The following is a 12,468-nucleotide window of genomic DNA, read 5'->3' as shown; positions in this document are numbered from 1 at the left end:
TTTATAGACAGCCATAAAGCGCGCTATATTACTCCCCAAGTGTAAAACGTAAAACATAAAACAGTTCCCCCTTGCTTCAGAGGGGACGGCGAGGTTTTAATGAGCTCGGAAGCTGAGCTCAGCATTTTTTGTGATGTATTTTCCCCCCCCTCCAGTCAATAGGGCGTCCTGTGTTTTTGATTTGGGGCAATTATCGCCCGTTGCACACTTAGGCACAGGCTGCGGACGTGAAGGGCCCCCTGCTTCACCGGAGGCCCGCCCGACAGATCGTGCACAGGCACGGTCTTTCCCTCCGGCCTCCTCCCCCCCCCCCCCCCGACAGACATCCTAGCTGGAGGACACACACACACAGAGAGAGAGAGAGACGGACATGCATAGACACACACATGCACAACAGAGACATACAGCAGTGTCTCTGTTCCGCGTTCGCTTCCTCCTCATGTAAACCTGAGACCACGGTGCTTGCCAAGGCGGCTTTGTGAAAACACAGTCAGAAAGTGCCTGTAAATGGTTTGTGTATTTATGTAATAGAAATGAGTTACTGTCAGTTGCAATTACCTCGTCCACCCCACTCGCCATTCCACCTCAGCCTACCCCAACCCCCTCAAAAACAGCAGAAGCATATTGACTTACAGGCAGTAGGACACACAAAGTCTCCATTCATAGATGGAAAGAGACTAGTGGGGGAGATGGGGAGGGGGGGCTGGTTCTCCCCTGCCTCTCTGAGGGGGACCCTGGTGGAACGGCTGCCAGCAGTATGTGCTCTGGGCCCCCTGAAATCAAGAAACGTGCGCTGCATGAAGCCATAGACCCCCCCCACACACACACACACACACACACACACACACACACACACACACACACACACACACACACACACACACACAAACACACCTTCCCCCCAGTGCCTCTCCTCTCCGCTCCAAATGGGATTATTCCATTAGCCTGATTTACCTTTGAAGGAAGCGCACGAGAGCTAGCGTTAAATCACGGCAAATCTCCCCCAATAAGAAGAGCTTTAGAGCTCATTCCAAACAGGCCTCCCCCAGAGACGAGCTGACTCTCTAGCCACCATGAGCCATCTCCCCCCAGGTGTACTGGAACCGCTTTTAAAAAAGACCCAGGATGCAGGTGCCCTTGTGGAACACTATATTCTTGAAGTCTAAGAACATCCCCAAGGTTGCTACTGCCTCATTCACATTTTGATTGACAGCTTTTGAGCTCATAATTTCCAAATTGATCATAAGATATTATACATGTCAGCTTTTCATTACTATTTTTATCAAAACACGGAGTACATTGGCGCTCGCAGTACACCACATTTAATCAGTGTATGAATGCTATTAATAAATAAGTATGATGAATAGACTAGATAAGGCTGTTATTAAGATTAGTGGCATAAAACAGGCCTAATTAGACACAGTCTGCAGGCAGTCCCTGGAGCATTGGTGTATTTTGTTGTGGGGATTAATGGTGCCAAATAAATAAATCTGTGGAGAGACAGGCTACATGAGGGGGTGCAGGTATTTCAAAGACCTGACAGAGCTCTCGGTTGCCATTGCCAGCTGCTGTGAGAATGAGGGCTACTTTCATGTGATGCTCGTTCTAATGCTGTGCTGTCTGTTTGCTCTGTTGAAAAGAAAAGATTTGATCATGCTCAGGTTTGTCTGTTTTTGACCAATGCAAATCGCTATGCAAATCAAGCACTTTTCTAAGTGTTGTTTTCTCTGAAGGCTGGGGGCTTGTTTGTAAAAGTGTGGTGCAAACACAAATCTGACTTTTTTTTTTTTCTATCTCTATCTATCTCTCTATCTATCTCTCTATCTCTCTTGTCTTGTTCTTGTGTTTTTCAGTTCGACAAATATGCTCCAAAGCTGGACAATCCTTTCTTAAGACACTCAAGCGTAAGTGCTCTCAAGATCAAGTTAAAAACAAATAATAACAATAATTGTTGATATAATCGCTCATTTTACAAATTTTATGTTACAAATAATAACAATAATTGTTGATATAATCACTCATTTGGCAAGTCTTATAAAGGGCTTGAGACTTGCTAACATGATGTAGTTCCAGTTGTATGAATGAAAAGTGTTTTTCACCCTGAAAATCCTGTTTGTCCCACAGTTCTTCCCCTCCTACCCTCCCACCATGCCTGGGATGCCTCCACTGCTGCCACATTCAGGACCCTTCAGCTCACTGCAAGGAGCATTCCAGCCTAAGGTTGGCAATCCTTTATTTTCTTTGTTACACACACACACACACACAGACACACTGTCTTTCTTACTTAATAATCCATATGTACACCTCAGTAAATAGCCATAGTGAGTGTTTTTAAAACTAAAGCAGAACAGCATACTCGCACACCATTCCCAGATTCCTTTCAACCAGGTTTTCGCCCTGTCTCATTGCGAGCACGGAATTACAGGCATGAAAGGCGGCAGAGCCTTTTTTTGTACTTTGCATTCTGTGTACAGGGAAAGCAGCTGCATTTGAACTAAATCAGCCCCAGATAAATCTGCCACGGCTTCTTCTCCCACCCCCAACTCCCTCACTCGCACACCACCATCACCACCACCAACCCCCCACCACCACCACCACCCTTCCAACCAATAATGGACTATGCAAACAAGGTCCCTAAGCTGCTGGGGGCTTTAGCAGCGGTGAGCAGCCCGCTCGCTGGGAGATAAGCAGCCGCGGGGCTGAAGTGTGACGATCGGGCCCTGGCAGACGCCCAATGCCGCTGACCCTGTGTAAGCCACCAATCAAAGCTGGCCCAAATCCGCTGGCCTTATTCCCCCGCGGCTCCATTAAGACTTTTTGTGGCCGGCCTCCAGATGGTTAGAGCGCAGTTAGGCCCTTCCATTCAGCACCTTAAGCCGTGCTGGGCTCCAGGCTGTGGCGCCGATAGAGAGGGAGAGAGAGAGAGAGAGAGAGAGGGAAAGGAGAGAGGGAGAGGAGGGAAAGGGGAGAGAGAGAGGGAGAGAGAGAGGGAGAGGGAGAGAGAGAGAGAGAGAGAGAGGGGAGAGAGAGGAGGGAGAGAGGAGGGAGGGAGAGAGAGAGAGGGAAAGGGGAGAGAGAGGGAAAGGGAGAGGAGAGGAGGGAAAGAGAGAGAGAGAGAGGGGAGAGAGAGAGGGGGAAAGAGAGGAGAGAGAGAGAGGGGAAAGAGCAGGAGTGAGTGGCCGCTGTTCCAGCAGCCTCACGGCTCTGGGATAGATTAGAGGGGCTGATCGCATTGCTGGCTCAAAAGCTGCGCGTGATTGGCTCGTTAGATTTGGCCGCCCGTTGATTTGTTTTTGGCTCCCCGGATGAAGTCAGCCGCCTTTTTTTTCTTTCTTTTTATTTTTTTTTAAAACTCTCCCGCTACTGTGAAGCCAGGCAGTAAGAACTTAATTGATAGAAAAACAGTTCCATCGATTTGGATGGATTTAGTTCACTTTGCTCACATTAAAATCTCACCTTCCATCAAGCTTATTATGTGCCGCACACTCTTATTTTTTCCTGGTCTTTCTAACACTTCTCCCCTGCCGTCTTTAGGCCTCTAATCCCCTGGATGTCGGCGCTCGGCCTGGAGCCATACCTCACACTCTCCTGCAGAAAGATCCTCGGGTAAGCTGGTGGCACTGGCACTCCCTCTAAATAGATCTTATTTTTATTTGGCGGCGACTACTTTGCTCTGCCCCTGCTGTTATTAGGCCGAGTTGACTGACAGGTTTGACTTGTTGTTTTCCAGGTACCAGATCCCTTCAGGACATCAGTAAGAGTAAGTTTCGCTCAATTTCTTTCTCTTTTCTTCACTCTTTCATTCTCTCTCTTTCTTTCTTTCTCTTTCTCTCTCTTTCTTTCTCTCTCTGTCAAATCTTCAATTTGCACTTAATGCCAAGGTCTTTGAGCCAACTGATATCATTTTCCACCTACTTATTGCAGAAGCCTGGCAAATGGTGTGCGGTTCATGTACAAATCGCCTGGCAAATCTACCACCATCAGCAGAAGATGAAGGTAAGCCAGCTGAGCTCGCAGCTCAGGTGATAGTCATGAGGTCAGACACAAGGATAGGTATAACTTTTTTCCCCCTCCGGAGAAGCAAAGCTTATGCAGGGATTGTGTGGGTGTGTGGGTGTGTGTGTGAGAGAGAGTCCCACTGGAAACTGCTTTGGCCTACTGCTATCACCTACTATTCGCCATCGCCTTGGTAGACTCATCCACACGGGGGTCATGTGCCCTCACAAATCATCTGTGGGCGATAATGTGGCCTTAAACGTGTTTTGTACTGCTTGTGTAACTTGGAGTCTCATATGCTTTCACATTTGCCTTTGTACCCGTGGTTCTTTTTTCATGTTTTTTCAGTACTATTGTAGGGCTTTTAAAGTTGTAATACTTTTTTTTTTTTTATATAAGGACTTCTATCTCATTTTTTCTCTCTCCACAAATGTATCCTCTCATCAACAAAGCCATTAGATTTTAGAACAATGGGTAGCAGAAGAAAGGTTGTTATTGTAATTCTGTGCAGCACAGGAACACTTAACGGATCATTTTCAGTGTAGATTGCCGTATGTAATGTACCATAAGCCAAGATAGAGGGGCAAGCGACAAGCATACTGATGTCGTCCTCTTGTATTTATTTATTTTAATTGTGCTCAGCCTTTCTGAATTCTTTATGAACACATTTCACATTAGAGAGTCCTGCTGATCCCTGGAGCGCTGTTTTATGCAGGCCAGCTCGATCTTGCTAATGATGCAGCTGTTATTGCCCATCTTGTTTAACGTCCCTGTGTCTGCCCACCCTTGCAGCAGATGCAGCTGGATCCTCACAAACTGGACATGAACGGGAAGCTGGACCTGTTCAGCCGGCCGCCCGCCCCAGGAGTCTTTCCAGGATTCCCGTACCCTCATGACCTGGCGCGACCTCTGTTCTCCTCTACAGGTCAGTGGGACTTCTCTCCCCCCTCCTCTTCCTCCTCTTCCTCCTCTACCTCAGCCTTACAGATACAGGTGCCGCTTGAGCCAAGCTCACCGGGGCAGCCCCTTCTTTTTCAAAAAGTCAAGATTATTTTTTTGTCCACATCTGGGAGTGAATGTGTTGCAACCATTTAGGTTTTATGGTCTTATTGTTGTGAAATTGGCCAGTGAAACACCTTTTATTTCTTGTTCCTCTCAGAGGGCAGTCATAGTGATTACCCTTACACTGAGCATTGTCTGAGCATGTCAGCTGGTAGGCCACAGCTCTGACTGTGAATAACTTTCCTGTCATGCTCCTACCTGTAATTGACTGGTGGCCCTGCATTGAAGGGCAACACAAACACAGGTGTCCTTTAGGTTGTTATTATGCAGTATTGTGTCATAAATGAGCTTGTAATTGGCTCTCCTGGTAATGATTGTAACAAGCCAGGAGAGAGACTACACACATTTTCTTTCCTCACAAACAAGGTCAAGTCCTCAGTCCTCGACAGGCTGTCTTATTCGAGTCATACCAAAAACTCCTGGCCATGTGCAACCTTTACTTGCCCTCTGTGTGATACATGCATCGAGCAAATTTGTACACAAGTGAGGGGGAAAAACATGTAGTCACAGGGGATGCAAATCTACTTAATTAGCTTTGTTTATCAGCTTAACACTATAATCTGTGCATTTCTAAACCCTTTATAGCTGCAGTTTCCTCTGTTAGCGCAGCCTAATTTAGCAAAGCACAGTCAATCGCTGCAACTCTACCGAGGCGACTGTATTCTTACACTGATTGTCATACAAACAACAAAACTATCTGTAAATGCAATAGAAAAACACTGGTTTTAGATGGCAACACAATATGCTCACCCATGTTGCCATTCAGTGTATCCTCTGTTGATATAGCAGCTGTAGGCTTTTTGCTGGTGTGTATAGTTATGAAAATCAGCAGAAACTGATTTACTGTATTATACATGTCCTAGTCTGTTGCCAATGAGCTTTCAAACCTAGCTTAGCGTAAAGTTAACCTTAACCGACTTTGTAGAGATGCAGCACAAAGATGAATCACAATGCTTAAAGTACAGTTTCCGTTACCTTAATGGATAGCTTTGTAATCTTCATCGCATACAGGTTGCAGCCTCTTAAAATGCTTCCTCTTCATATTGCTCTATAGGTTCAGGCCATCCAGCTGCTTCGCCCTATGGCCCTTCACCACACCACAGCGGATTCCTGCCCACGAGCCACCTGGCAGGTAAGCGTAAGTAGCCCCAACATTTTACATCTCCTTCCACTCTCCTTTGGTTAATAGATGTAGCTCTGTCAGCTCACATGCCCCTTTTGATTAAGACTAGATGGTTACAACAGCGGAAAAAAGGGGTTACTTTGAAGATTGTGCCATTGAAAATAGTTGTTGTTGAATTTCTGTGATGTTGTGCTATAGCCAGCTACAGGGCTTTCATGATATTTCAATATATCCTCCAGACTCCTTTAGTTTGGTGTATACTAGGAAAAGTTCAAATATCGAGCAGCCTTCTCAAAGTGCTATAGCAAAAGGAATATCAAAAGTGACATCTTTATAGAGACATCTTTGAACATTGCTCAGTGTGTCCTCTGGCCTTACACTAAATACAGTACCCTCCAAAATTATTGGCACCTCTGCTAAAGTTGACTAAAAAGAGGAATAAGTGCCAATAATTTTGGAAGGTACTGTAGATGGGTCTTTGTATTTCATGTGTAATTTTTTTATTTTTTATTTTTTACCAGAATGGGTCTGGCTCAAACGATTTTTATAAAAACACATTTCTCGCCTGCCCTCCCCCAGGGATTTTGCAAGGTTGAATTGGGATTGTGCTGGCATTCAGCAAATCACATTTTACCTTGGGTGAGGCCATTTCAATGGGCTCTTCAAAGTTTCCTTGGACCCATTCACAAAGCAAATCATTTGGCCCGTTGTATTCCGTGGCTTTGCTTTCCCATCTAAGGCATTGTGTGGATTCAGGGCTGCAGGGTGATTTCACAGGATAAGCGTCTGAGTCAATCCAATTTGGGTTCATAAGCACCTGGTGCACCGGGGGTGAACACAGGGGAAATGATGTCAGGCAGGCGCCAGGATTTCTTGGTGCAGAAAACCATCTATTGAATTTAGATCAAGGGAAGGTTGAGGCAAGATGCTACAGGCACAGTACAGTGGTATTCTGATGTGCCCTGTGTTTATTGATGTATGGATTGTTTACATAAAGGTTTTTATTTACGGCTGCTTCATGTAAGGTAGGTAGCTGTGGTTCGTGTGTTTGTTTTTGAGGCTGTCTGAGAGATTGGAGTTTGCCACGGTTAAACTGAGGATACTTGAGAGGAGCTCTAACAAATGTGAAGCACATACTGGGCCCGCTTTCAATTTGGTCTGGCCAATATGTGTCTGCCACAGCTCAGAACGCCTCACCCCCACCCCTTGCTCAATGCCTTTTCCCACAATCCATTGCTCCTCCGGCCACAACCCCCTGCCTGCAACCCTGTTAGGAGCGGGCGAGCCAGCTTCTGAAGCAATAGCAGCCAACACTTACATACATATACACACACACACACACACACACACACACACACACACACACACAGGGCAAAAAAGAGACAGGATAGGAAGGCTTTACACACCAAAAAAAACACACAGAGGAAAGAAAAAGGGAAATACCAGAGCTGGCTTGTAAGAGAAAAGCCGAGTGGAATGGTGCAACTCCTCCAGCCACCAAGCGCTCGCTAATCCCTGTTTGGCATTTTGCAGATCCTTTTAGTCGCTCCACTACCTTTGGCGGCCTCGGCAACCTTTCAAGCAGTGCCTTCGGAGGATTAGGCAACCCCTCGCTCGGTAAGCGCTCCTTGCCCCCTGTCCGCCATGCGCCTTACGGCTAGACACAGTGGAGCTAAGCGTCAGACCACAGTGAGGGCGAGGAGGGGAGGGGAAGGGATGGGAGGGAGGAATATAAATAATGAAGGAAATCAAATAGACAAAGGCACTTAGCTCTGCAAGAAAATGCCAAAGAACATCTCAACAACAAGGAACAACAAGATAGGCATTACAAGCAAGATACTACCCTAACCCCCGCCCCCTTGCTGCCAGGACTTAATCTGACATCTGCATGGCCAAAACTCATTCTCACAGGCAAGCTGTTTAGTTGCTTTTCATGCATTAATTACTCTTTGCCTAAGTGTTCTTAGACCAGTGTGGAGTGTGTTCTGTCCCTCTCCTTCCCCCCCTCTCTCTCTCTCTCTCTGTCCCTCCCTCTCTCTCTCTGTCTCTCTCTCTCTCTCTCTCTCTCTCTCTCTCTCTCTCTCTCTCTCTCGCTCTCTGCCTACCACTGCCAAGCTGGGCACCCTCTAGTGAAATCGATTTGAGTGAAATAGAGACTCTGTGGAATGCTGAGTCCTGGCTTTTCACAGCCCTCAACCACGGAGGGCAATTCACTCACTCTCCACTGAAAAGTCCTTGAGATGGAGTGAATGGAGAGCAGGCCACTGGTCAGCCATCAATCCAGGTAGAGAGGGGAAAACCATTAACCTCTCAGTCTTCTCAGACAGCAGAGCTGCAGCAAGAGCTTGAGAGACTTGAGACAAAGACAAGGCTACTTTTTTTTTTTCTTTCTTTCTTTTTCGCTCTTGGTCAGTCTGTCCATCTCTCTGTCCGTCTTTGCTTTTGCTTTTTGAGACTTCATTCAGCCAGTCAAATGATGAGGGGTGCTCACATACCCCTTTTTTGTTTGTTTTGTTTCTTTCCTTCTCAAGGCGCCAACAACGTCTTTGGTCCAAAGGATGGGCCAGGATTGCCGGGCTTCAGCAGTCCCCACCACGACACCTGGAACCGGCTCCACCGCACCCCTCCCTCCTTCCCGACCCCTCCACAGTGGCCCAAGGCCGCGGACATAGAGCGGAGCAACTCGGCTAACAGCCACGAGCGCGAGCGAGAACGGGAACGAGAGAGGGAGCGAGAGAGAGAGAAGGAACGAGAGAGGGAGAGGGAGAAAAGGGATTCCTCCATTGGAAAAGAGGAGAAAGATAAAGACAGGTTTGTATGAGCGGACCAAAACATGAAATAGTTTGATCCGGACCTTTTCGCTTTTCCTTTTGTTGATGCTAACTTTTATTCACCCCCTGATTCTCTGCACCTACAGGGATTCGCTGGATCGGAACCGCCACTCCAACCGGTCCTCCCCTGCCTCCGCCCCAGTCGGCTACCAAATCAGCAACCTGATTCGGTCCAACAGCCAGAACTCCAGCGACTCGGGCCGCCACCACAGCTCGGAAAGGGCCCGCGAGACCGAGAAGGACATGATGGAGCGCCACCGAGAGGCCGCCATGATTGCCGACATCAAGGTGAAGGAGAGCCGCTCCCCCGGAAAAGAGGTCCAGGAGCGCCGGTCCTCCGAGGACCAGTGCAAGCCCATTCACCGCTCGCCCTCGCCTTACTCCAAGGCCGTTAACCCCGACACCGGTCTCAAGATGGCTGCCGCCCTTCCTCCACCAATCAAGGACGGCGACCGCAAGGAGCCACCATCTGAGATGATCCACAAGGTCAAAAACGACATGAAGATCAAGGAGGAGCGCAAGGAGGAGCAGGAGGTGATGGTGGTGGGGTCCGAGCCGCCCTCTCAGCCCACGGTGCCTCCCCCTCCACCTGCACCTCCCGCCCCTTCTGGCCCGCACCACCTCCACCCTCAGATGACCCATCAGCACCCTCCGCCCTCCCCCCGCTGCAGCGACCTCCCGACCTCGGCCGCCCTCCACGGCGTCCCCATGCCGCACTCGCTCCCGCTCTCCATGTCGGCCATGCACCAGATGGGCAGCCTGAATGTGCTGGACCGCGCCCGCATGGCCCCCTTCATGGGCGTGAGTCCGTTAGCGGCGGCGGCAGCGGCTGGGCGCGAGCGTCTGCAGCACCCGGCGTTCAGCTGGGACCCGCTGCGGGAGGCCTACCGCAACCTGGACCTGCAGCGCCGCATGGACTTCCAGCTGCGGGCCGAGCAGGTGCAGCGCTTCCAGCAGGGCTCCCCCTACGCCGAGGCGGCTGAGCGCGGCTACCGGGAGCGCGAGCCTCACGACTACGCGCACCACGAGCACCTGATGGAGGTGCGGCGCGAGCAGGAGCGCATGCGGCAGCAGGCCGAGGAGCGCGAGCGCATGCACCTGCGTGAGGAGCTGGACCGGGCACGCCTGCACCAGCTCCACCAGTCGCCCATGGAGGGACACCTCCCGCACATGCCCCCCTTCATGTCGCACCTCGGGGGGATGCCTTACCCGAGACTTAGCCCCTCCACCGGGCACAATGGCCTTCTCAACCGCACGCCTCCCACCGCAGCACTAAGTGCCCCACCGCCACTCGTGCCCTCGGGAAGTGCCAGGCCGTCCTCGCCCAGACGGACTACCCCCCTCACCACCCAGGACCCCCGCGATTACTCCCCCTCACGAAACCCCAAAGAGGTTGAGGCGCGATAGCTTCACTTATCTGGATTGACTTTGGAGAGGAGTCTCTCCCATTCTGAAGACAGAATGCACTTATTTTCCTGAGCGAAAATCAAAAATGTAAAAAAATTGAAAGAGACGTGTATAAATTGTACAAAGATTTGTACAGCTGAAGAAGCACACGCCATTATTTTATATGGACTTGCAGAGAAGGTTGGTTTGGAAAAAAGTTGAAACTCAAAGCATATGTTCATTACCAATTTAAAAATTGATATTAATATATTAATCCAATTCTTCTATCATTTTTTTCGTGTGAAAAGTGAAATTATGAAATGAGTTTGTACATTTCCTATTATCTTTCCATGTATAGACATTATTTTTATGAATTTGCATATTGTTGCATTACAGTATGTCACATTTCCCCCAGTATCTATTCCTGTCCACTGTAAATCATGTCCACAGTGGAGGCTGGATTTTTTTTAAAGAATTGCTTGAACAGTCAATTTTCCCTACGGTACCTTAAAGTTCTCAGTGCTGATGTAAAAGAAAATGACATTTAAGGTGGTTTTGTTCAATTGGTTTGCCTTTGAGATTGAGACAAAAAGTGTATTATCCCTGTTGGTTATTGTAAAGAAAAACAATGTAAATATCTTGTTGATATTCCGCGAGACGAAAAATTACCATGTAAATTTACTAGGCTTTTTAAATGTTTCTAGAAAAACAAAATTAAATAAAATTGAAACCACTTCCGAAATGAAACCATGGTAACAGACCAGCCAGCGCAATCAAAAAAAAGCAAGCATTAAAGCGCGGTCATAGAGTGAAGACATGCAATCTATGCAACAACGCATTGGAAGACCGTGATGGAGTACAACCTGCAAGTGATATTGGGAATATTTTATGAGGAAGGAACCTGGATTACTGACACCCATCTGTTTTTCAAACAAAGGATTATAAAACTGAACTAGAGCCTGCCAGGTCCAAGACAAACTTTCATAGAAACAAAACAGTCTTGCAGCCCTAGAGAACTTGGGAGGAAAGAGATTGATTGATTGGGCGGCAATAGACTTTCTCTGTCGACCTTGTGGTGTTGTGCAGTTTCTTCTTTTCTTAGACTCTTGTATACAAAACAAGTAGAGTTTTAGGCGTGCAAAAAATGAACATTCATGGTTTTAAAATGTACGGAATAAAGGTTGGACCTTATATCTGCAGACTGTCTAGTGCTTCATTTTATGTGTCCTGCCAGTAACATCATTGTGTCCTCAGACAGAGAGCTCCTATTTAATAGCCATGCTCTATTAGCTATGGAAAATGGCACCCGTAACCTGAGGTTAAACACTAATATGATGTCCCTGACCAAAAATGCAATTCACCAATTCCCACTGTGTGGAGAGCTTATGAATGTGCTTACTTTCTTTATTAGAGCTGTATCCAATAGCTCATTCATATTTTATTTCCAATTATTATCATTTTAGTCTGACATTTTCATGCAATAAAGTCTGGTCTTCCTTGCAAATCGATGAGATGAGGGGAGAGGGAGAAGGACTAATAGAACATTGATTTTGTGAGAAAGCAGGTTTTGAGTGTTTGTGTTGCAGGTAACCGTTATTGACTCACAGGCGAGCGGCGTATTGACCTGCGGTCTGCACTCATTAACAGAAGCAGTGCCTGGGAGGCAGGCGATCGGATGTGAGGGGAGAGAGTGAGAGAGTGCCCCCCCCCCACCTCCTCCACTCCTCTCCCTTCCACTCTCCTGCGTGTGTGTTTGGCTAATAAGCCCAGAAGGCCCTCTAGTCTCTCTCATGCAGGAAGAGGAAGTGTAGGTCAGCACTGCTATGGCCCATTATCCGTCCACCTGGCTCTGGCCCCACTCTCTCTCCATCTCCCTCCCTCCCTCTATCTCTCTTCACCTCCCTCTCTTGCTCTGCCTCTCTCAGCGACTGTCCTGAGACCCACTATTCATCCTTCTAATGCCCCCCCCGCGCTTCCCATCTGTTTCTCGGCCAGTGACCCGCCTGGCTCACGTCCCCGGGTATCAGAGCGTAATGACAGCGCACATCAAACCTGCGAGGTCATTAAAGG

At 48.0% G+C, this 12,468-nt stretch overlaps 1 protein-coding gene across 1 annotated transcript in view; it reads left to right on the top strand.

The window, feature by feature from the left end:
- fbrsl1 (fibrosin-like 1) overlaps positions 1-11,597 on the top strand; it is a 233,947-nt gene extending 222,350 nt beyond the window's left edge. The window contains exons 10-19 of the mRNA XM_048242723.1: positions 1,854-1,904; positions 2,125-2,220; positions 3,535-3,606; positions 3,731-3,760; positions 3,925-3,996; positions 4,789-4,921; positions 6,113-6,196; positions 7,715-7,798; positions 8,713-8,992; positions 9,099-11,597. Coding sequence (XP_048098680.1) covers positions 1,854-1,904; positions 2,125-2,220; positions 3,535-3,606; positions 3,731-3,760; positions 3,925-3,996; positions 4,789-4,921; positions 6,113-6,196; positions 7,715-7,798; positions 8,713-8,992; positions 9,099-10,419 — 2,223 coding nt within the window. The 3' untranslated portion in view covers positions 10,420-11,597. The remainder of the gene's footprint in view (positions 1-1,853; positions 1,905-2,124; positions 2,221-3,534; positions 3,607-3,730; positions 3,761-3,924; positions 3,997-4,788; positions 4,922-6,112; positions 6,197-7,714; positions 7,799-8,712; positions 8,993-9,098) is intronic.
- The last annotated feature ends 871 nt before the right edge of the window (positions 11,598-12,468 follow it).

This window comes from Alosa alosa, chromosome 5 (genome assembly GCF_017589495.1).
Source record: "Alosa alosa isolate M-15738 ecotype Scorff River chromosome 5, AALO_Geno_1.1, whole genome shotgun sequence".
NCBI classification, from domain to species: Eukaryota; Metazoa; Chordata; class Actinopteri; order Clupeiformes; family Clupeidae; genus Alosa; species Alosa alosa.
The sequence above is the reverse complement of the archived record's forward strand: the minus strand, read 5'-3'. Positions and strand labels throughout refer to the sequence as shown.